This window comes from Cyprinus carpio, chromosome B18 (genome assembly GCF_018340385.1).
Source record: "Cyprinus carpio isolate SPL01 chromosome B18, ASM1834038v1, whole genome shotgun sequence".
Taxonomy (NCBI): Eukaryota; Metazoa; Chordata; class Actinopteri; order Cypriniformes; family Cyprinidae; genus Cyprinus; species Cyprinus carpio.
Genome location: NC_056614.1, coordinates 24245557 through 24271721, shown reverse-complemented (window position 1 = coordinate 24271721; position 26165 = coordinate 24245557). Strand labels below are relative to the sequence as shown.

The 26165-nt window shown below is 33.8% G+C and overlaps 1 protein-coding gene across 1 annotated transcript in view; it reads left to right on the top strand.

The window, feature by feature from the left end:
- LOC109075421 (xaa-Pro dipeptidase-like) overlaps positions 1-26165 on the top strand; it is a 57487-nt gene that overhangs the window by 28556 nt on the left and 2766 nt on the right. Inside the window, exons 10-12 of the mRNA XM_042744513.1 lie at positions 23875-23943; positions 24756-24833; positions 25712-25860. Of these exons, the coding sequence (XP_042600447.1) occupies positions 23875-23943; positions 24756-24833; positions 25712-25860 (296 nt within the window). The remainder of the gene's footprint in view (positions 1-23874; positions 23944-24755; positions 24834-25711; positions 25861-26165) is intronic.

The following is a 26165-nucleotide window of genomic DNA, read 5'->3' as shown; positions in this document are numbered from 1 at the left end:
GAAGTAGAAAAAGTGGATTCATCAAAGAACACTGAAAGAAAAAAAAAAATCTACCCAAGTATGAAGCAACACAACTGCTTTCAACATTAATTTCAACATTAATAATCATAAATGTTTCTTGAGCAGCATATTAGAATGATTTCTGAAGATCATGTGACACTGAAGACTGGAGTAATGATGCTGAAAATTTAGCTTTGATCACAGAAATAAATTACATTTCACAATATATTCACACAGAAAACAGCTGTTTTAAATCAAAATAATATTTCGTATTTTTAGTGTGTTTTTGATCAAATAAATGCAGCCTTGGTGAGCAGAAGAGTCTTTCAAAAACATTTAAAAATCTTACCAACCCCGAACTTTTGAGTGTCGTTTTCTTCTTCTCATAGAGTCTAGTTCTACCAGATGCAGTTGTGACTCCTCACAACATGTACCTATCTGTCAGGCAGCAGTAATATTTTATGCACGCTCTTCAGAAACATCACATACAGCACCTTTAACTGTTACATGATGAGTATCTAGTGTTCTGTGTTTCATCTGTGTGAGGTGTTGATCTTCTAGCAGTGTTAGTGTTTTTGTGTCTGATAACACCGTCCGACCTGTTCTCTGCTCACCAAACAAAAGCTCTGATAAGCTGCAGCTTTTTCCAGGGATTTTCTCTCAATATCTACCGCTGGAGAAGTGTAAGATAAGACCGACTCCCTCTGTTCGTTTTGTCCTCTAAAGTAGCGCCGCTGTGGCGTCCGGAGGTCTCGAAGCGGACCGCGCAACACTGGCTTTGTTCAGACCTTCAGAGATTGTGATGCATGATCTACTTCCTCTAATGATACCGTCCCTCTCAGCTCCGGCTGCCCAAGTGCATGCTGGGATGTGACCTCTGCATTCATCTTTACTCCTCTGTGCGGTCAGGAGAAGCCAATTTCCATCCAGTTTTCTTCTAACTGTCTTTTTCCCCCCTTCGTGAATGTCAGTCTCCTGCAGGGATCATGAGGGTTTTTAATGTTGAGCTCCTTTATGTGTCCACTGCAGATATACAGTCACATTAGGCCATTAGGGGCCAGTGATTCACTGATGACTGGACTTAATGAGAGAGGCTGCGGCAAACAGGTGTGTGTGTGTGTGTGTGTGTGTGTGTTTGTTTGTGTGTGTGTGTTTGTGTGTGTTTGTGTGTGTGTGTTTGTTTGTGTGTGTGTGTGTGTGTGTGTGTGAGTGTGTGACAGACCCGCAGGCAAGGTCACGCCATGCAGCAACACGCTAGACACACGTCAGTTCAGCAGCAGTCAGATTTACTCACACACTCACTAGGGACCAGTGCACAAGATTTGAAACTTCTTCACAGAAACAAATACATTGTAAGTTTTTAAGTTTGTACAGGCTCAGGTTTGCAAAGAACTACATTAAAATTCAGAAGTTTGAGGCTGGTGTGATTCTGAAAGACTCCTCTTAGAAAGTAATTACATTTCATCAGATTCTGAATTTTTTTTATATGTGTTGTAGTTATTGTGATTTAAAATAGCTGTTTTTTATGTGAAAATATGTTAAAATGTAATTTATTTCTGGGATCAAAGTTGAATTTTCTGCATCATTACTCCAGTCTTCAGTGTCACATGATCTTCAGAAATCATTCTAATATGCGGATTTGTTGCTCAAGAAACAGTTCTGATTATTATCAACATTGAAAACAGTTGTGCTGCTTAGCATTTCTAAATATTTACATATCAAATATTTATCTAAAGTATTTTTTTTTTTCAGGATTCTTTGATGAAAGTTCAGAAGAACAGCATTTATTTAAATGGCAATAATGGCAAAAAATCGACTGCTGAAATTAAATTATGGCTTTTTAAAATTTATTTATTTTAGGATTGCTACTTTTTTTTTAAGATTGCTGCATGGCTTTTTGACAGATCAGGTAGAGGTAAAACAAAATATAAATATATATATGTATTTTTGATATATCTTTTTTATATATAAGTATATATATAAATATATTTTTAGTAGTTGTGTATGTTAGTTATTTTTATTGAATGTGCATTAGTGGCCGCACACAGGCCCCTGTGTCCCACGGGAAAAACCATCCAGGATTTGAGACACAGAATCGATTTAAATTGAGTTTTGTTGCAGGAGTGAGCGCAGTGGAGGATCCTCTCACCGTTGCACAATGCTGGAAACTCCATTATTTATTTTTAACTCTTTACTTCTCCTCTGAATTGTGTGTGTGGGATAGTTTGGTAATCAGACGCACTGAGTGCTGGCAGCACTGCTGATGTCAGATTTAATGGTGCTTTCGTGATCGGTAGAGGACATTTGGAGAACATGAGTTTACTGAAAACATAGGAAACATGAGAAGATAGCAGCAGGAAAATCCATTGATTACCTTCTTTTTAAAACGGCAAATCTCAGTCTTTTTGACTCTTAGGCCCTCCGTTGTCCACAGCAATATCCAAAGCTCTGCTTCCATCATTTGTTTCCTCTGCTTTGTTTTCAGAACTTATTTTGTAAATTTTATTTTGAACTGTAAATACTCCTAGATTCTGTTAATTAAATCCCCTATATATATATCAACACAAATTAAATTATAATTAACAAATTATAAATTATATATGTATATATAATTTTTTATTTACAAAATTAACGAATTTACTAAAACTTTGGCTAAAATTGCATAGAAAATATTTATAATTTTTTTTTTTATTTATATATATATATATGTGATTTATAAATTTGTATAGATAATTTTTTTTTTTTATTTTTATAAATTTTAATTAAATTAATTATTTAGTTTTTTTAGTTAAAGTTTTAGTTGTGTATATTTTTCAAATATATATTTTATCTATCTCTCTCTCTCTCTCTCTCTCTCTAAATATATATATATATATAAAGCATGTAATAGTATCTCAACACTGGTGATGCAAAAAACACAAAAAAGTGGTTGAATTCAATTAAAATAAGAAACATCTTGTTTTTTCGCTGTTTTAGCTCATTTTAATGTTTAAGTCATCTTAAGGTCCCTTTGGAAGTTTTCTGGGGTTTTCTGTTGAGAACCGCTATCTTACAGGAATATAAAATCCAAACCTGTATAATATACAACTATAGACATTTTTCTTCGCTGAAAATCTTCCTGTCTGTTTGTGCTCTCATATGTCCCCAAATATGGCGTTTCAAAACACGTCAGAGCTGGCTGGACATCAGCGATGTCAAATGTCTTTGGTTGCAAGTCTCTTCTTTGGCATCAGTCTTGTGAGACCCGTCTTGACACGTACAGTCTGGACGTTCACAGCATCTCCTTTTGCATTGCACAAGAACGTCAGTCCTGAGGGTGAATGAATGTTGACTGAATTTTCATTTTTATTCTTTAATGAGATGATTATACACAGCAGTAATTCTAATGCTGCTGCTGTTGTTTTGCAGCTGAATGTATGCGGAACAGACGCTGTATTTGTATTCGGTCACGTAGCATTAAAGTAGGACAAACGTGAACGTTAGGAACAGAAACTCCAGGACTTGCTTTCTCAGATTGATGATACTTCCTCTCATCGCCGCAGGCTGATGAATTTCTCTCTTAACTTCATGTGTTGTTATGAAGTTTGGTTTTGTTCCTCAAGGACTGAGTTTTTTTGTTCTCGTATCCTGCAGACATTTTCAAGAGCAAATAATGAAGGTGTTAAAAATGAAACTCAAACTCGGCCTTGTCCCCAGGCAGCAGATGATGAAGATATTCAGAGGTGAAAGAAATGAAGTGGAGGCTTTGTGAAGCATCTGTCTTCACGGCGAGCTGATGATGGGTTTGCTGTGTCATAAGCTTTGAAACCATGAAGAACTGAAAGCTGCAGTTGCTGATGACAGCTTGCGAGAAGAGTTGATCTTCCTAAAAGTTCACGCAGAGTGCGGTCAGTGTGGCCAAACAGAGCTTTGCGTTACAGTTGTTTCTGCCACTTTTACTGCAAAGTGGATTTTTGATTGCTGATGCTGCGTGAGGAATTGTAGTTTTATCTCAGATTAGAGTTAAAACGTAGATTTAGTAAGCATCATCGTTTGCAATTTTTAATCTGCTGATTCTTTATACTAAAAACATTGCCGTTGCCAGATGTCAAGAGCTCAAATCCCCCAATCAGAGTTTATAAAATGAGGCTCCCTCATATATCAAGGTTTTTCAAGACCAATAACAGGGTTATTATAGTGAACTAAAACCATGAAAAAGCTTAAAAAGAAAAATGAAAACACTTCTCTCAATTTAGTAAGCATTATGGTTTGCCTTTATGTCTGCTGGTTCCTTATCCTGAAAACTTTGTGGTTGCCAGATGTCAAGGGCTCAAATCCCCCAATCTTAGCTTTAAAAAAAAAAAAAAAAAAAAAAAAAGTTTTCTGTAAATAAATATTTTGAAATAATCAATTTAAAAATAAATAAAAATTAGTTAATCAAAAATAATTATGTAAATGTATTATTAATTAAATGTTTGTTAGATATTCAAAAACTAGTTTAAAATGCATATTTGCTGAATGCCGACAGTATATGAAAAAGTACTATAGAGCATAACTGAGTTATTTTAGATATATTCTTTTTTTTAAATTAATTTACATAAATTAAATTGCAATTTAAAAAGTATTTTTTTTAAATACCCGGGTTTTACCAGACCCAAATATTAATAAATATCATTATATTAATTAATTATATATTTATAAATTATTTTATATTTATTAATATTTATTTGTATTTAATTATTGGTTTTTAAAGAATTAAATTTTGTTATTTATTTTTATTTTTTTTAAATTTTTGTTTTTTCTTTTTATATAACAGGTTTTTTATGGTCAATAACAGCATTATTATAGTTGAATAAAATTAAGAAAAGAAAAATAATTAAATATATGAACGTGTATTATAGAGTTTGACTTTCAGTTATTAGACAGAGAGAATAAACTGAAGAAGATGGAGAATGGGAGCTAATTAAATACTGGATTGATGATAGTTATAATTATTTGTTTCTTTTTTATTTAGGTTTGTAATTTTGATAGGATTCTGTGTTTATGCAACACATGTGAATGAAATTAAATTATATTCCAGTTGTAAATGTGCTTTAGATTATATCACCATTGGTAGCGCAATTTATTGTAATGCTTTTTTCCTCAGTTGAACAAAAATGGCAGATTTGTTACTTGTTCAGATGACAATATTCGGTGAAAATTCTTATTTGGGTCATCATATATTCCAAGACGTATAGGCTAGAATCTGTGAGTGCGAAGTACAGTAAATACACCGTTGCGGTGATTGACTGCCACACACACACACACACACAAAAAAAATACTCAAAATATTAGATTCATTAGATTCTTGTGCAATGCCGGCGCACAACCCACACAAGGAAGATAATTCCACAAACAACTGCAATTGCAGGTTTTCAAACAGAGATGGCGACAAAGAGGCAAAACTTATAGACTGCAGCTTTAAGTAATTAACAAATGTAAAATATTGACTGATAATATCAGCCAAAACAATATATTGTGCAACCACTTTCACAACCATACACACGTTTCAATGTTATTTTCAGAAAATGTTGTTTAATTGTTCAGTCAGCATCAAAGTACCCACAATCCTGAAGAGAGATAAACAAATCCAGTCCAAATAGAAATTGCAAGAAAAGGTTTGACGCTTTGTACAGTACAAATGATGAGTAATCTCAAACTACTTATGCACGTGTCTATATTTGAATAGGTTCTTCTTAAACGTAAACTTCTTAAGTCCTTAGCATTGTGCAGGTTTTTCACACAAGAATCCATCACATTTTATGAAATAAATGTAAAAATCGAGTTTTGTCTCATGCGATTTCATTTGGTTTGACGTGTTATAGTTCTTCATCTCTCATTTTAATCCAGCGTGTTTGAAATGTATTGCATTATGAGATTTAATTTGTGTCGTGGGACTTAAGATATCATTTTCTATCTCTTCTCTTCCATCGCTGTCTGTCTGCGTCTGTCTGTCTGGGGAAAACTAGAGAGTTTTTATGCTACCTGTTTGTGAATTATTTAGTGGCCACATTTATATGCACATTATCTTCTCATTAAAGGGACAGTTTTCCCATAAATGAAAATATTTTGATTATTAACTCGCCTTTTGTGCCATTCCAAACCTGCATGGCCTATTCTGTGAAAGGAATAGAACATATTTTGAAGGATGTTGGTGACTTCCATTGTACAGACAAAATCAATCAATAAATAAAAGACTGAGATTCAAAATATATTCAAATTTTATAACTATCCTTTTAAGGTCTATAATTTTTTTTTTTTTTTTTAAATCTGGGAAAATACATATATATTTTTACATTTATTATGAATAATTACTTATAATTTATTGTTGTTTTATTATTTCATTTAATATTATGTATATTAGAAAATATATTACTCTGTTATTATTAACAGATGAGGCACATATAAATGCATTTTTTGTTTTTGTGAAATATCAAATATAAGTTCTATAAAAGAAAAAAAAACTAAATTACATTATTAAAATACTATTATATTAAAACGTATACTTTTAAATTATAATGATAATAATTTAAATTACTGTATATACAGATCATTTAAATGCACGTTATTTTCTTTTTTTTATTTGTCATGCTATTTATTATTATTTTTTTTATTATTTTTCTGATCATTGCAAAATGGCATGTTTTTAATGTGTCACAAGTATAGTTACAAATCTTTGTTAATTTTTGATACTTCATACACTTAAATTACGACAGTTATTGCTGTTTAACCTTCGTTCTGGTCAGGTGTTTGTAATGTACTAAATTAAAGACCATTTTTGTTTTCAATCATTGCAGTCAGTGCATGCATATACGTGGAATATAACTACATTTCAGTATTAATGTTTTAATGTGCATGCAAACATGTTCAGACACATTCACTGTCAGAATTCAGTGTTTGAGGTTTCTTCTTTAGTGTAATCCGGTTTCTATGTGTTTTTGATGTCAGGTGCTTCGTCTGCAAGCATGAGAGGGATGTTTTGGGAGTGAAACAAAGATATACTCATTTTTTTGTATCTTTTTATCTTCCCTGTCTCTGCGTCTCTGAAGCTTTCACTCATCTTTTTGTTTAATTTCATGGGATCTCTCCAGACGACAAGTGAGAGTGTCAGACGAGCTCCTGATTTATTGTGTTCCTCTAATGTCTTCTGCCTTTGCGATCCAGATGAAGAAGACGTAAACATTATTTCCTGCGCTCTGACAGGGATTCTCTTATATTTGTAAAGCAATACAGCTGTTGTCATGGTTACCAGTTATAAATAGGCAGCGCAGGTGACAGGGGAACCGTCGATACGGGATGAAAGACGCTGCAGAAATCTTTCCCACAATTCCCTGCTCCTCGCTGAGTGCATTTCTAGTTTGCTTTTACTAAATGTGAAGGCATGACCTTCTTGTCTGAATTAATAACAAGCATTAGTCAAGACCGGCCGCCTCTTGTGTATCAGTACAGCCGTAACTCTTAATTGATTTAATTAAGTCTGCAAGAGAATAATCACACGCAGATGTGTTTTCTGTGTTATAAATATGCTGGAGATGAAGTCTGCGGTTATTTATGTTGCTGCGGTGGCGTTTGTCCCCGTGCTGCTTGGCATTTACGTCGTGCTCATTTTTCTATAACTCTCTCTCATTTCCCTCGTCTCTCTCTCTCTTTCTCTCAAGCCTCGGAAAAACTCCAGATACAGCTGCAATTAGAAGCAGTTTGAGGATTTCATTAGGACTCTCTTGCGATGGCCACTGGCTGCGACTTCAAAGCGGCTGATATGTGCTGCATCACAGAAAAGAGATAACGCTGCTACATGCGGAAAACAGAGCCGCTCGGCTCTCAGGGCATGCTAACGACCTCTCTGACTTCTGCACTGTGAATTTGATAGCAGCTTTGTGATTTCATGATTCCAGATGTGAGTTTCACTCCATCATGTAGTGGAGAAAGTCACAAAGTGCTTGTCTGCACCAAAGCACGCAGTCAGACTGAAGCAAATACTGAAATTCAGAGCAGGCCTGCTGCGATTATTGATTTATCACCTGATTGCGGTTATTTGATTTAATCACAGTTATTTGAGATAACCGCTACAATTGTGCAGTTTCCATTTCACTCACATTTAGCCATTTAATAAGAGAAGTTAAAAAAGAAATGCCTGTGAGTCTCTTATTATGCTTTTGCTTATGGACCTTAGTTTTTTTGAGTGAAAACAAAACATTATTTATGGGTATTCTTGGCTAAATGTTTTGTTTTTGAGTAAAGAAAGCATTTTTGTTTAGAATTTTGGCAATTTTTTGAGTGAAAAAGTATTAGTTTTGGATAATTTTTATCCACAAATAAAGCTTTTTTTTTTACTCAAAAACTGAATACTGGCAGTATTCAGTTTTTGAGTTAAAAAAAGCATTATTTGTGGATAATTTTGGCAATATTCAGTTTTTGAGTTAAAAAAGCATTATTTGTGGATAATTTTGGCAATATTCAGTTTTTGTTTTTGTTTGGATTATTTGTGGATAATTTTGGCAATATTTTTAGGTTTTGAGTAAAAGCCTAAAAACAAAACAAATGTGTTAATTTTGGCTTTATTCAGTTTGAGTGGAAGAAACATTTGTTCTTAACTTTGGCAAAATTTAGTATTTAAGTAAAAAAAAAAAAAAACCTTGTTTGTGGATAATTTTGTCAATATTCACTTAAAAACAGAGGAGCACAATATCAGATCAGTGAGGCCTATGATCAGTCAGATACAAAACTTGTTTTAATTGAAAGAAAACAAGTTGATGAAAAGATTGAATCCAAGATTTTCTGGTGAAAAGCATGATGGGAGATTTACAAGCAATTTGTGTGTGTGTGTGTGTGTGTGTGTGTGTGACAAGGTGGGGAAAAAAAACTAAAAAAGGACTAAAATGATCAAAACATTTTTGGGGAGTTGTTATACCCTGTGTGAGCAAAGTCAGTAGGTTTTAGCCTGGTGCAATAACTTTAACTAGCCTTTTCAGGAAGAAGAAATCATCTCCAGGTCAGAATGACCGGAACACAACATGAGGGCCGTAGAGAAATGTCATCAAATGTGCACTGTAACAGCACTGAAGGAAATCATCCGGGCATGTTTGCAAGTAAAAAATCAAAATGTATTAGGCTTGCACTGTAAGTGACACAACCAAGACACACTGTTGTTGCAATTTTTAATCGCAATGATTTGCATAACAATTACTCGTCTGCAGAAAGTGCATGATCTTGACAGGCCTAACTTAGTTCACACACAGAAAATGAGTTGTGAGCTGTTCAAAGTGCCAGTGAACCACATATCGAGACATTTTATACATGATTTGTGCACTCACGACACATCTGTGCCAAATGTAATTCTGCTGACTTCTAAGAGAACTTTTTAGACCACATTTAAGTATCGCATGTCATCCATATGCAGTATGCTTACATTCTAGGATTAAATACGCAGCCTAAATATATTTATAAAAAATTATGAAAATGAAAAGAAAATCATTTGGGTTTATTTAACTATAAGTTTGCTTGTAAGATATTTATTAGGCTTACACTGTAAGTGAAATAAAAAAATGCAATTAAATTGCTAATTGTAATTATTTGCATGACAGTATTTGCATGCTGTATAAAAAATATTTACAAAAGAGTGTCAAGTTAAATTTATTATTTCACCCAGTTTTGGTGTCGTTAGGTTACAGACTTACAATGCACGATTACAACATTTTTTATGGCGTGATACAGAGTCTGTTTCCTCTTGGATTTTGAATATTCTGCTGTCGGTGTCCCTGATGAAATCACACGCAGAACCAGCAGAACTTTTTATCTCCAAACTCTCTTGAAGTTTCAGGCTCGGCGTAATGTGGAAATGTATGACTTTTAGGAAGCGTTATGCCTTGATGTGCTTTGATACGAGTCTGCGACTGCAGACAAGTTTCACTGTGTGATATTAAACTTTCTGGCTTAGATGAAACTGTGGAATAAACAAAATTGCTTCACTTTGAATCCGCTCTGTATTTTTAGAATCACTGATGTTTTTCTGTGAAGGTTTGAGAGTTGAACATTTCTTTTATCACTCCCTTTTATACCTTGATTGATTACATATCACCTCCTTAATTGGAGTCATTTTATAATGCTGTTATGCGTCTGTTATTTGATACTTCTGAGTGAAACAGGATGTCCAGTGAGTTAATGGGACTCAATATGATTGATTAGAGGGTGAAAGTGGCCATCACTTACCAGACTGACGTGGAGGATGAAGGTCAAGTTCACCGCCAAAAGCATCTCCATGAACCCCTATGATAGCACTTCTTTTCAGATCTGTCTATTTGCTATTATTTCTGTAACCTTTATTATATTTAGTGTTAAATATTCACACAAGTTTCACTTTTAGGTAAGTGAATAAAGAGCAAAATTTAGGCTGCCAGGAAGTATCGTCCAGAACATGATCTGAGACTACATCTCAGAAAATGTGTTGATTCCCAAAACTGATTACAAAGCGCTCCTTCTTTTCGGAAGGAAAAACTAGGCTAAAACCCTGAACATCTTTGAACTGAAGCAGTATCATCAACACATATTTCTCTCTGTAAGCGTGTGACAGTCGTGTCAAGCTGTTGTACTTGAGTCATGGGTTCAGAAACATCAGTCAAACTGGTGACAATTCAGGAGCTAACAAACACAAATCTTCGTTTTACAAGACCGTTTGTCACTTAAAGGAATAGTTCACCTAAAAATGAAGATTTGCTAAAAATATCCTCTCCCTCATCCAAGTTGAGTTTGTTTCTTCATCAGATTTGGAGAAATGTAGCAGTGTCTCAGCAATGGATGCTCTGCAGTGAATGGGTGCCGTCAGAATGAGAGTCCAAACAGCTGATAAAAACATCACAATAATCCACAGCACTCCAGTCCATCAGTTAATGTCTTGAGAAGACAAAAGAAACAAATCCGTTAAGATGTTTTTATCTTCAAACCATTGTTTCTGGACAAAATATGAATCTATAATGAGAGCGTTTGCTGTGACAGACGCTTTCTGTCCGTGTGCTTCGGATGTGTGCACTCAGAAAACCGTATATCAGAAGTTTAAACTAATGTGGTTTAAAACACATGATTTCAGCACGATAAACATGATAATCAGAACCAAAACAGTTATTTTTAGCAGGTCAGAGCTGTAATGGTGCAGCTCTATTCTGGAAAGGGGGCGGGGAGCAGCAGCAAATTTGCATTTAAAGAGACAGGCACGAAAAAAACAGCGTGTTTCTGCTTCCACTGAAAATAGGCATTTTCTAAATTATATAATAAATGATCTGTGCTGTATTTTGAGCTGAAACTTCACAGACACATTCTGGGGACACCAGAGACTTATACATATTGTAAAAAGGGCATAATATGTCTCCTTTAATTTGTGTTCTGAAGATAAACGAAGGTCTTACGGGTTTGGAGCGGCATGATGGTGAGTAATTAATGACAGAATTTTCACTTTGGAGTGAACTATCCCTTTAATGAAGGTCACCACAATAATAGCAAATATTGAAAGAAGTGTTGAGGTTGGGTGGTATGATCAGCATTAGAGATGTGATCATATTTACTGTGGCTGGAGGCAAATGCAGCTTCTGAGACTCTCATTTCACTGAGAGGCTTCCAGCCGTGTGTGTGTGTGTGTCTCATCGATCAGAGAGTCACATTAATGATGCCTGCAGCTGAAGCCCAGGTCCTGTGAGTGTCTGTGAGCGTCAACAGGGGAGAGAAAAACAACGATTCTCTCAATTTTTCTTTCTTCTAAAAGGCTCAGCCGTAGCACTGCAGAGAGCACTGGTGAAGGATTTCAGGACACAAACACATGCACACAGGCTTTAAAGTACACGAGAGTTCATTAGTTTGTCATCATATTGTTAGAAATATGTGCAAATCTTTTTTTTAACGTGCTTAATTTCTCAAACAATGAAAATATAAGTAAAAGACGAATAACTATCAACTTCAAAAATCAGCATCAATAATGTGATATCTTGGATTCAGCAGAGAACTGTTATTTTAGTATTTATATGCTACTTTAGAGTTTATTCTGAATTGTCTTTTGTTTTTCCATTTTCATTTTAGTTCATGTTTTATGAACATTTTATATGCTTTTGTCATTTTCATAAGTTTTTTGTTGCTTTTTATATTCATATAGCTTTAGTTAATTTTTATATTTAAGTTTTTGTTTTGTATATTTTAGTACTTAAACTTCTTTTATTTTATTTCAGTTAGTTGCCAAAGCAACACATCTAATTCACAAGTTTTTTTTTCTTAATTTCGTCATCTAATATTTGTTATGTAGTTTCAGCTTTATTTTAATTAGCAAAAACTATTTTAAAAAATAGATTTAGTTTGATATGTGCTTTTTATTTTATTCGTTTTGTTATTGTTGTCTTAAATATTTCTATGTAGCTGTAATTTATTTAAAGTTTTAATTTTAATAGTTTTAGTGCTTCAACCTAAACCATTTTTCAAATTAGTTGCCAAAATAATATTTCTAATTTAAGTTTTCTATTATATTTTATGCTATTTCAGCTTTTTTTCCATTTCAAAATTTTTCAGTTTAAGTTTTATAATGGGCTTTTATTTAATATTTATTGAAATCAAAATTGAAATGTATGTTAAACATGTTACTTTCGCATGCAAAGTGTTACCGATACTGTCATTTTTACAATTTTACAGTCTTAAATTGGTTGCTAGGTATCAGTAATGCAGGTAAAGTTTAAAGTAAATGATTTAAAATTTAGAACAGAAGAGTCTTGGTGAATAATTTGATATTTTGTAGAAGGAAAAATAAGAACTTGAACGGCTTTTCTTTTCGTATGACATCACTAATCCCTCTCACTTTTAGCCCCGCCCCTTCAAGCACCTGACTCATTCTCAAACGCGTTCACAATACAATCAGTTCCTGCTCTACTTTGTCTCCTAGTTCAGTATCCTGTTTCATTCAGAAAGAAATCACGAGTAGAATGGGTTGTGAGTCTCATGTTGACTTTTAAAATCTGTACTACAGAATCCCGTAAATCATCAGCAGGTTATTCTTAGACGGCACCTGGGCTCCGTTTTCAGTCGTTATTCTAATTTATTCTCATGTCATCCGATGTGTTCACTGACCTCTCGTTAAAACTCCATCCCTCATTTATTTTAATTGCAGTTTGTGTGAATATAAAGACGTCTTGTTAAAGTGGCCTTTTAAAGCACATATTTAAGGATGATTTAAGTGTGCTGAAGTTCCTGCGAAAGTAAGACGGAGTCGCTAATTACAGCATGAGCCCACTGTATTTACTGCAGCCACTCTCACAGGGAACATCCCAGAAAAGATGGAAAGGAGGAGAGGATCATCAATTAGAACGCACTGGAGTAGAGACATACTGACTGTTTGCACTTAGTTTAAAAGTCACAGTCTCATTAATTTGGTTCATGCATTCAGTAATGTATCAGGGAAAGAAAACTAAATTCATGTAATATTTAATTTTGATGATAATTTCTTTGTGAAATATATGCACACTATTGTTAAAAAGTTTGGGCTCAATAAGATTTTTGTAATATTTTTGAAAGAAGTCTTTTCTGCTCACCAGGGCTGTTTATTTTTGTGAAAACTGTGGTATATTTCATTTTTTATTTATTTATTTATTAGTTTATTTAACAGGGACAATGCAGTATAACATTGCTACAATTTCAAGCAGCTGATGCTCCACATAAAGGCTTCTAGCCAAAGGCTAATTTTCAGCCCCAGTCCATGGTTAGGCTTTTTTAACAACAGTAAAACAATAATCACACAAGAAACGAAGAGAAAGTTTAAAAAAAATAAAATAAAAAGAAGAAGCTGAGACTGTATACGACCATCAGTGTTCACAAACCTACTTTTGTCCTCTAATGTCTGGAGCAAGATTATTTACAAACTTAAAAATCAATTTAATAAAAGATAAATTAATAAAATGTTCATAAGCAAACTATGTTTTTGTATAATATTACAATGATGCCATCTATTTGGTTTATTGTTCAAAATTTTCAGTGTTTGTTCATATTGAGATCTAACAGGTTTGATAGTCAGTTGAGAAACCTGACTCCAGACAGTCACACAATAAGATAAATGCGAAAAGACCATTGCATGCATGTTTTTAGAGATATATACGGTCTAATCATGTAATAACAATTCAAGTTTGTTCTGATTGTTCTACACAGCCTCTTTACATGCACATCACATTTCAAATGAGAATCTAAAATAACACCTAAATATATAAAATTGTTAACTGTCTCTATTGCCTTTTGATTGATGTTAATTATAAATCCACTCATTTCCTTCATTCCTTATTGAAAAACACATTGAGACAGTTTTTGAACAATTCAAGGTCAAACAGTTGTTTTGCAGCCACTGTGACACACCAGTCATTTCATTTGTTAATATATATTCAGCTAAGCGTGGAGTCTGTGCCGATACATAAATGACTGTCGTCTGCATATAAGTGTTTGATTACAACAATTTGGTAAATCATTGACATATAAGGAAAACAACAATGGTCCCAGAATTGACCCTTGAGGGAGTTGAATTTTTTTGTTTAGTACAGTGGACCCAAAATTGTTGCTAACTTATTTAGTAATCCAGGTTTATTTTTATGTTGTATACAAATTTATTGCCTGCTGAGAGAAGCTAAACAAATTTAATTTATGTAGCAGAATTTTCTTGATTCACTGTATCAAATGCTTTTTTGAGATCTAAAAGCACTGCGCCTACTACATGAAGCTGAAGCTCCCTTAATAAACTCTGTGAGAAAGCAGTTTGCCATTTCTGTCAAATACTTAGGCCTAAAACTGTTTAGAGTGAAGTAGATCATATTTTTCTAGATAGTTGATAAGTTGTTCATATACCAACTTTTCCATAATTTTAGAGATTACACGGAGTATAGAAATTGGTCTGTAATTCTGAACCTCATCAATTGATCCTGCCTTAAAAATTGGGGTTATAATAGAAGTTTTCCAATTTGAGGGGAATTTGCTTTCTCTAATAGATAAATTTATCAAATTTGCCAAGGGCTTTAGCAAACTATTGAAGCACTGTATTTTTTTACGAATGCGGTATCCATCCCAAATATATCCTTAGCTCTTGAATTATTCAATTGATTAATAATTTGAAGTATCTTACCTTCATCGACCTCAGAGATATAAAAGGATGAGGGTGTGTCATTTATTGCATTTTGAGGTAATTGTACAGGTTCAAAACATATAGCAAGCTCTTCCACAGACTGGATAAAATATCTGTTAAATTCATTGGTAATTTCAGTGCTATCAGTACTAAGTGTTCCTTTTATGTGCAGCTGCAACAATGGTTTTCTTTGTATGCATTCACGTTTAGAAAGTTTGTTAATGCACTTCCAAAGAGATGAGCTATTTCCTCCTGATTCTGAAATCAATTGCTCAAAATATGCCGTCCTCATTTCACTACTTTATTTCTTAGCGATTTAAAACTTAGGATATCTGTCTGTGTTTTTGTAAGCAAAGACTTTTTCAAAGCAAGATCTCTTTTTTTCATTTAGTTGATGAATATCTGAATTTAGACATGGTAGGGATGCACTATTTTGTCTACATTTTAACGGTTGTGTATACTTTTGAATTTCTTTTACTTCTTATACTTTTACTCTTGATCTTCTGATCTTATACAGTATTTATGAAATTGCACCAAAGCTTGGAAACCGGATTCTGAATTATATAATGTAACTTTGCTCACTATTTATGAACATAATATTAAAAACTTAATTTAATTAAATAAAAATTGTAATTAAAATTAATTAATTCATAAAAATGTAAAACTAAAAAGATTTTTTTAAATGTTTTTTAATCATAAGAATGTATAATGTAAATTATTTAAAATGCATTCTGACTTATATAATTTTCCTCACAATTTATGAACTTAATCTTAAATGCATAATGTGTAAAAGGTTTTTTTGAATTCTCATTTTAATGTGTACATGTTTGCCCTTAGGTGATATTTCTTACATGTTGTGCTTTGATAATTAAATTTTTTTTTCTTTTTTGTTCATATTTGCTCTTTGGATGTTTTGGTTTGATTGTTAAATTATTTAATGTGTTACCTGGTTGTTGAAATATTAATAGCATTGACCTGAATGAATTGCATGTGTTAATGTTGACAGCGCTTGGACTGATGCTCATCATTTTAAATATTCTCATCTCAGAGTTTGACGGACAGGTGTGTGCATGACAGAAACTGTGTTTTGCTGTAATTATCCTGTTGAGGTTCAGCTGCATGATAGTGAAATGATTTTATGCGACTGAAACATGTGGGTTTATCTCTGAAAATAAGACTGACCATGGATAAATCCAGATGAAATTTGAGTGAAGGACGGCATGGCTTGTCCTAAAAATGCGAATCCGAGTGGTAACAAGCAGCTGTCCCGGGTTACCGATGGGAAATGTCACTCTAACCGGCCACAAACACGGCATTTGATTAGGATTTACTGCACTGAGATTAGATTATCCAGCTTGATCCGCTCCACCATCTGCTGCACTTTCCGTATTTGCGTTTCAATTTTTAAGCACATGTACGTCTTAGTGTGAAGATGAGCGTTCGACCTTGGTGTGGATGCTGACAGCAAAGCATCATGGGATTGAGTGGCTGGGTTTGTGGGGGTCATCAACTCTTCTGTTTGTTGCTATAGACATTCAAGCATTTGATCTTTTACAGGTGAAGGTTGTGATTAACAGACAAAGCTTAATGATTATTTAAAATCATAAATGTCAAATATAAATCATTTTAAATTAAAATTATACAAAACACAAAGTCATAAAAATGTAAAACTAAAATAAATTAACATGAAAACTAAATAGAAAACTAAAAGAGAAAAAAATCTCAAATTTGAATTTTAAAATAAAAACATAAAAAATTAAACGCTTCTTTAAAAATCATAAAAATGTGAAACCAAAATAAATTATTTTAAAATAAAAATAATCAAAATAAAACACTTACTAAAATGTATGACATCATAATGTAAAATTGCATAATCTTAAAATAAAAACTTCATAAAAAGATTAAATTCTTAAGTAATTTTTCAAATAAAACCTTCAGAATGAAGCACAAAAAGCAAAAATAAAAATCATAGTGTTAAACTAAAAATTAACTTAAAAATAATAAAATAATAAAACACTAAAAATAATTTAATTTAAAAAATGTAATTTAAAATGAAGCACTTCATTAAAAATATTTAAGTAAAAACAATGCAAAACTAAAATAAATTATTAAATAAAACAGATCAAAAACAATTACTAAAAATTAATTTAATCATATCATGGTAAAATGAAAATAAGTAATTGTGAAATAAAATCTTTTAAAATGAAACATTTTAAAAATATTTAAATCATAAAAATGTGCAATTAAAATCTAATAGTAGTGATAATATATTAGATTTGTTTAGCTGCATTTTATTTGACCATTAACTGACTTCAGATAACTATAAACATGCAAGTGTGATTTAAAATAATCACTTATAAAGCACAATATAGAACAGCTTATAATTCAGCTTCATTGTTTCGTTCTTAAAAAAGTCTACACTGAAGAAAATCATTTGGGTTTGGAACCACATAAGTGTGAGTAACTGTACTTTATTCAGAGTTGATGTACAGGAACTGTGCACAAACATTTCTGTAAATGCACCAGTTGAGCTTAAAACATGGCATTGTGATGTGAGGATGCAGTGTTGATTTTTGGGTCATTACAGATGTGCATGCAGAATTAATTGTGAGTGAGATTTACTTCTGTTGTTTCTGTTTCTGGGGCAGCTCTCTTTGAACAGATGAGCTTGGGTAGAACTGAACAAGAGAAAGGGAGTTAAATTCAGAACCGTCCCGATGTTGAAGTGCTCAGTACATGTGAAAACTGCTGCGTGATTGTTTATTTCAAGAGGAGCTGCAGATGGTCAGACTGCGTAATGCACAGCCGAGATGTTCTTCCAGGTGCGCCAGAGCCCCAAAACACCAGAGCATGATGGGATATCGCTCCTCATGTTGCTTGTTTTTTGTTGCTTGTTTTTTTGTTTAATGATGGTTGATATTGAGGGGGTAGTGTGTGCTTGGTTTTGTGGGTTGTTGTTCATTTATACATAAATATGTAAAGGTAAATTCATTTTAAAAAGAAATAAATAAATAAATAAATAAATAAAACGCTTTCTAAAAATTAAATCATGAAAGGGAAAATTTTTCAATGTAAATAATTTAAAGAATTAAATCATATATATGTAAAGTTAAAGTTACTTATTTTAAAATAAAATAAAAACAGTCAAAATAAAACACTAAACATTAATTAGGTTATAATGCAAATAATTTAAAACAAAACTATTTATTAAAATAAAAACTATCTAAATAAAACACTTATTAGAAATGAATTAAATCATAAATATGTAAATTACGTACTTAATACATTTTTTTTTATCAAAATATACCCTAAATATTAGTTCAGTTGTAAAAAATGTTTATTCAGATAAATGTAAATAATAAAAAAACTTTAATTAAAAATTAGAAATTAATTAAATCCTAAATAAGTTAAAGTAATTCTGAAATAAAACAATCAAAATTTAACAGTAAATTAAAATTTAATTAAGATAATGTAAAATGATTAAAATCAATTTGTTAAATCATATAAATGTGAAGGAAAATAAATATTTGTAAGTAAAAAGAATAAAAAACACTATGCATTCATTAAATCATACACATGCAAACTAAAAATTGTTGAAATAATCATTTAAAAATAAAAACTGTCAAAATGAAGTGATTGCTAAAATTAAAATTATAATGTAAACAAAGTAATTTTACTATAGAATTAATTTAATTCTAAATTATTTGCATGTCATTTGATTAGTAACTGTGAATGTGTTAATGAAAAGTAAAATCTCTGGGAGACTTAAAAAAAAAAAATATATATATATATATAAGCTTGAAGAAAAAAGTTTGTATCTACTACTAAATAGGAAGTAAAATTCAGAAATGGATACTTTTACACACTATTGTTGTGTACCATGCATGTTAATGCTCATTAGAGGATCTTGTCGTGATGCTCCCGGTGCAAACAGTCTCAAATCAGTGTGGAAATGTCAAAAAGAGCAGTTGAGGTTCTCCCACATGTGAGTCTCGTTTCTCGACAGTCTTTCGTAAGGTTTTGATTCCAAGAAAGCTGGAAGTGTCCCTGAGCCCTGCGGCAAGCCGGCGCGTTGGACGGAGATCAGTGCGGCGTTTGGCGAGCCGTACCGATGCTAGCGCTGAGGGAGATCCCACTGCAGAGGAGGAGTCTGGGATGCCGGAGGAATGGAAGCATTTCAAAGAAAAAGCATCTCAGTTTTCAGGCAAAATCAGCCCACTCAGACTCTAACTGGGCTTTTTCTGTCCTCTGGGTGTGTGTGAGCTATTCCGAGCCGCTGTTTCCACGTGAAGTGCTGCGTAAGATATAATATCAGCCTTACGAGCAGGAAAAATGTGTGGCTCCTACTGTTACTATTTGTAGTTATTTTTAAGCGTGATCTACTTGGTTACTGGTTTGTTTTGGTTTTTTGGAATATATGAATATATGAATTGTGCATCGGTTTGTTAATTGGTGTTGTTTGTCATTTGAGAGGAGTTTTCAGCACTTAAAGCTCATTTTAAGATGTCTGTAGCGTGTTTTCATTTCAGGGCCCTATTAACACATTGCAGTTTGTGATCAGTGCACGATCACAGCCTGTTTTACTGCGTGTTGCTAGCTGATGCGAAAATGCCCTCTAAAGCTAATTATCTACAATACATTTTGTGGCTTTTCTAAGAAGCATTTGTAATTGTTTGTAATTTGTAAGCTGTTGCCGTTTTATCATTTATGGCCATAAAAGGAGAACAGAAATGTTAAACCAGAGAAAAGTTTGACATTTGTTTCTGTTTTTGCTGACGTTCTGCAGATGAAACGGCTGAAAGTAGTTTTGAAGGTCATTGAGATGTTTGTCAGAGCCGGGCTTAGATAGTTTAGACATGGCTGATGTTGTTTTGATCTATTCAACCTTTTCTCAAATTTATGCCATATATAAACTACTGTTAAAACGTTTGAGGTCGGTAAAGTAAAAAAAAAAAAAAAAATGGTGAAGGAAGTCTCTTCTGCTCACCAAGGCTGCATCTGTTTGATCAAAAATACAGGAAAAACTGTGAAATATTATTGTGATTCAAAAATAACTGTTCTCTATGCGAATATATGTTAAAATGTAATTTATTTCTGTGATGCGCAGCTGTATTTTCAGCATCATTACTCCAGTCTTCAGTGTCACATGATCCTTCAGAAATCATTATAATATGCTGCTAATATGCTCAAGAAACATTTCTGATTATTATCAGTGTTGAAGTTCATATTTTTGTGATACATTCTATTTTTCAGTATTCTTTGATAAATAGAACATTCAAAAGAACAGAATTTTTAGAATTTTTTTAATTTTATATCTTTTTTAATGTTTTTAATTTTACTTTTTTTCTATTTTTAATGAGTTTTTTTGTGTATTTGATTATTAATTTTATTATTTTTATTGTTTTAAAAACACACACACATATAATTCTGCCTATGAAAAGAGCTTGAATAGAAGAAATCTGCATGGTTCTGTTTCCTGGATGCAGGTTACAAGTAGTCCTCCATTAAAATTACTTTCAATATCAAATCTCCTGTCAGCGTGATTTAATCTAGCATAACTGAATCATACAATCTATAATAAAAAGACACAGTGATCAAACCCTGAAGGAAGCGTTTCCCTGATCGCTGACTTAATTTCCTCATAATGGGAAAGAAACCAAGCATAATTTCTTGACCGTCAGAAAGAATCTTCTGAAATCAGCCAATTTAACATCACACGACCTTTCATGTTCTGACGGCTGCTGTGAACTTTCATTCTGCATCTGAGTGATTTCTGTTTGGCGAGAGCTGAAATTAATTATAGCTTCATCAATTATTGTTTGCTTTTTCTCAGGAGAACCACACAAAATGGCTTCATGTGCAATATTCATGCTGTTGGTTCATAATTTCTGTAGCTCTTTTATAACCTAGTTTAAAGCCACATTTAATTTGGGGTTAAGCAACGTTTCACACTGTCTAAAGTTGAAGAAGGTTGTTAGTAACATTGTAACCCTGAGTGATGAAGCTCATTTCCTGTGATACAATGTAATGCTAGAATGTAACGCCATATCATTGAATATTAATGAGCTTTGAGCAGTTGCATAAATAATCTCATGCTGTTTAGTTTCAGCGTCTGAGGGCTTGTTTCTTTTGAAAGCATATCTGTGCTGATCACAGGAGAAACCCCCAAACAGAGCCGAGTCAAGAGTCGCTCCATTAGAGGACGAGAGCGTCGCTGTGATTCAGAGCCTGTCCTCTGATGGTCTGATGTGTGTGTTTATTGTTTGTTTGTTTTGTCGTGGGGGTAGGTTCAGTTCAGTTACATCCTGATGGCAACGGGTGATGCTTTAATTAAAGCTGTGACGAACCTCACACACGCACACAATCAGATAAATGGACTGCAGCAATTTCAGAAACCCATTTCATGTCCTCTTTGCACAAATTAGGGTGAAGGATGTTTGATGCTTCTGTCTTCTCTTTCTCTTATATGTAGTTTTAAAATATATATATATTTATTTATTTTTACTTATTTTGAGCAGAGTAGATTTTGCATTTTATAAAGGGAACTTGCTGCCATGATGCTGAGGTGTTGTTTGTAGTTGTTTGTGATTGTTAGTGTTTCTGTGTGGTTGTTAGTGTGTTGCTAGGGTGTCTGAGTGGTGGTTAGTGTGTTGCTAGGATGTTTGAGTGGTGGTTAGTGTGTTGCTAGGGTGTTTGAGTGGTTTTTAGTGTGTTGCTAGGGTGTTTGAGTGGTTGTTAGTGTGTTTCTAGGGTGTTTGAGTGGTTTTTTTAGTGTGTTGTAGGGTTTGAGTGTTGTTAGTGGTTTCTAGGTGCTTGACTGTTTTTAGTATGTTTCTAGGGTGCTTGACTGGTTGTTAGTGTGTTGTTAGGGTGTTTGAGTGGTTGTTAGTGTGTTGCTAGGGTGTTTGAGTGGTTGTTAGTGTGTTTCTAGGGTGCTTGACTGTTTTTTAGTATGTTTCTAGGGTGCTTGACTGGTTGTTAGTGTGTTGTTAGGGTGTTTGAGTGGTTGTTAGTGTGTTGCTAGTGTTTTTTAGTGGTTTTTAGTGTTTTTTTTGGTGTTTTTGGGTGGTTGTCAGTGTGTTGCTAGGGCGTTTGAGTGGTTGTTAGTGTGTTTCTAGGGTGCTTAACTGTTTTTTAGTATGTTTCTAGGGTGTTTGACTGGTTGTCAGTGTGTTGCTAGGGTGCTTGACTGTTTTTTAGTATGTTTCTAGGGTGTTTGACTGGTTGTCAGTGTGTTGCTAGGGTGCTTGACTGTTTTTTAGTATGTTTCTAGGGTGCTTGACTGGTTGTTAGTGTGTTTTAGGGTGTTTGGGTGGTTGTTAGTATGTTGTTAGGGTGTTTGAGTGGTTGTTATGGTGTTGTTAGGGCATTTGAGTGGCTGTTAATGTGTTGCTAGGGCGTTTGAGTGGTTATTAGTGTGTTTCTAGGGTGCTTGACAGTTTTTTTTTTTAGTGTGTTTTAGGGTGCTTGACTGGTTGTTAGTGTGTTGTCTAGGGTGTTTTGGTGCTTGAGTGTGTTGCTAGGGTGTTTGAGTGGTTGTTAGTGTGTTTCTAGGGTGCTTGACTGTTTTTTAGTATGTTTCTAGGGTGCTTGACTGGTTGTTATGGTGTTGTTAGGGCGTTTGACTGGTTGTCAGTGTGTTGCTAGGGCGTTTGAGTGGTTGTTGTTGTGTTTCTAGGGTGCTTACACGACTACTGTTTTTTTTGTGTGTTTTGTTTTGTTTGACTGGTGTGTTTGCTAGGGTGCTTGACTGATTTTTTTAGTATGTTTCTAGGGTTTTGACTGGTTGTCAGTGTGTTGCTAGGGTGCTTGACTGTTTTTTTAGTTGTTTTAGGGTGTGTGACTGTTTTTAGGGTCTAGGGTGCTTGACTGGTTGTTAGTGTGTTGCTAGGGCGTTTGAATGGTTGTTAGTGTGTTGGGTTTGGGTGGTTGTTAGTATGTTGTTAGGGTGTTTGAGTGGTTGTTATGGTGTTGTTAGGGCATTTGAGTGGCTGTTAATGTGTTGCTAGGGCGTTTGAGTGGTGGTGTTTGAGTGGTAGGGTGCTTGACAGTTTTTTTTTTTAGTGTGTTTTAGGGTGCTTGACTGGTTGTTAGTGTGTTGTTAGGGTGTTTGAGTGTGTTGTTAGTGTGTTGTTAGGGTGTTTGAGTGGTTGTTAGTGTGTTGCTAGGGTGTTTGACTGGTTGTTAGTGTGTTGTTAGGGTGTTTGAGTGTGTTGTTAGTGAGTTGTTAGGGTGTTTGACTGGTTGTTGGTGTGTTGTTGTGTTGTTTGCTGATCACGTTTCTCTGATCTCCCGGTATCTGTATGTTTTGGGTCGCTTCTTCACTGTGTGTCTGTGGGTTTTATCGCACAGCAGATGAAAATCTTGTCTCTTTGCTTGACATCAGTGTGTATCTGTGTTTTGTTTTGAGCTATGAAGTTATCACTCAAGGTTTTCTGAGGCTGCCACTTTTTTCAATCTATATCGACTGACAGGCTCTTAGGCTCTTCAAGTTGCAATTTTGTAATAGTAGTGCAGGTCAGTGTGGAAAAATGAAAGCGCTGCTGCTGTGGGCTGATATCTGGATGCCAGTTTTTGTATGTTTCTTTAAAATTTGCTCATTGAAAATGAAAATTGGTCTGGCAATGCAAGCAGTTTTAATAGTTGCATCATTTTCTTTTATGCAAAATTAAATTTTGTATTATTTGTTTTGATTTTGAGTAAAGACTGACTGATACTCGTGTGTGTTTCAGTCTGTTCCAGCATTACTGTTACGCTCGTGGAGGGATGCGACACACCTCATACACCTGCATCTGTGGAAGGTATACGCACCACCAACAAACACAAACCATTAGAAAACTCACAAATCAGCTACGTGCAGAATAAAAAAAGTTCTGGTCAGCAGCACAGAGACTGTTGCTGTAATTACTGATGTTCTTACTGAGTGTTACACAAACAGCACAAGAACTTACAGTGCAATAACAGACCAGAGGAAATCATTACTGCTGTGTGTGTGTGTGTGTGTGTGTGTGTGTGTGTGTGTGTGTGTGTGTGTGTGTGTGTGTGTGTGTGTGTGTGTGTGTGTGTGTTCTCTGAGAGGCTCTTAGTGTCAGATATCATTCTGTCTCCAGAGCAAAAGCATGTCTTGGATTACAAAGTTAAATCACAGCAAACATCTTGATGAATAAATCAATTTCAGACGTGTTTTGGACTCAATCTTAAATGCATAGTTCACTTAAAAAATTTTGTTAACCTGCAAAAGTGTAAAACACACTATAACAGTGTAATGCATGTGAAGTGCATTATATTCCAAGTGTTTTGCAGTCATATGATTGTGTGATGAACAGACTCTAATTTTAATCCTTTTTTTTTCCACCTTAGATCTTAAATCTTTTTCATGCATATTCAAACTTGGCACATCATGATCGGTTATAATAATAATCTAAATTTCAGGTTTTGCCTCACAATTTCAAGTGTAATTTCATATCTGAAAATAAAAATCCAATGGGAGGTTCAGAATTAATGTGACCACTATTGAACATAGAAGCATTGCAAAACTTCACTGTACCACTAATGCATTTGTCACTGTGACTGAGTTTTTTGGGTTGTATGTTAACATATAAATTTCGGTCAGTGGGAATAACTCCTCCGTCCTGCACTACGGACACGCCGGGGCTCCCAATGACAAAACCATCCAGGATGGAGACATGTGGTAAGTTGTTTCTTGATTACTTCAGTCAGATTTGTTCTGTTGTTGATCGTTGCTGGTTTTGCAGTCAGTGTAGTGTTGTATATTTCTCTCTTCAGTAGCTCAGGCTGCATCATCTCTTTATGAGCAGTCCCACACTGACCCCTGCTGGACAGGAACTAGAAAGACATTTTTCATTTTTGCAAGCACGTTTGAGATATGATGAGAAAGTCATGATTTATTTACAGTAGCAGCTAATTTACTACAATCAGAGCATCTAATTTTATATTCACTTTTAGGGTCATCTATTTTATATTAAAGTTTAAAATAATAATAATAATTATAATACTAATTTAAACATAATTTTAAAAACCAAAACAGGTCTTTGGAGGTTTTTATTTTTTTGTAATTTAAGATTATATATTCATACAAATAATAATTAAAGCAATACCTAATTGTGCAGAATTTCTACCAAAAATTGAGTATTACACTTAAGAGTTACTAATAAGAATTAGAAGTATTATAATGATTTTTTTTTCCTGTGTTATAACTATATTTTAAAGTATGCTTTCTATGTATGTTTATTTTTCTTCTTTGTATTCTACGAAAGTTTTTATTTTTGTAATATCCTGTACGTTGAGTTCTATTAAATTGTTTGTTGAAATCTGTAATAAAAAAATAAAAAATATAATGTAAAAATGTTTTATAATTAAATAAATAAGACATTTAAATGTTATTAGAACAAGAATAGAATAGAGCAAGAATACTCAGTATTTGATGTTGTCACCAAATCATAAAACTAAATCCAAACCATGGAAGTGGCTTCAGATGTGAACTCAGGCTGGTGTTGGGAACGTTTCCTGTTAAACTCTTCATTTCCTGTCTGATTGTTTTCCTGGCAGTCTGTTTGATATGGGCGGTGAGTATTACTGCTACTCCTCCGACATCACCTGCTCTTTCCCGGTCAACGGCAAGTTCACCGCAGACCAGAGAGCCATTTATGAAGCCGTGCTGAAGTCCTCCAGAGCCGTGATGGCCGCCATTAAACCAGGTACAAACACAGAGGAATCACAGCCGGTCAAAATACTACTGTACCACCAAAACTGCTTTTAGATTACAGAGACGAAAAATAAAATAAAAATTGACAGTATGGAGGAACTGGTCTGATTCTGTTTTGACACCTAGTTAACATTTTAAAAGAAGTTCTTTCTGCTCACCAAGGCTGCATTTATTTGAACAAAAATGCAGTAAAATTGTGCAATTTCAAATAACTGTTTTCTATGTGATATTTATAGTGAGATATCATTTATTCCTGTGATGCGCAGCTGAATTTTCAGCATCATTCCTCCAGTTTTC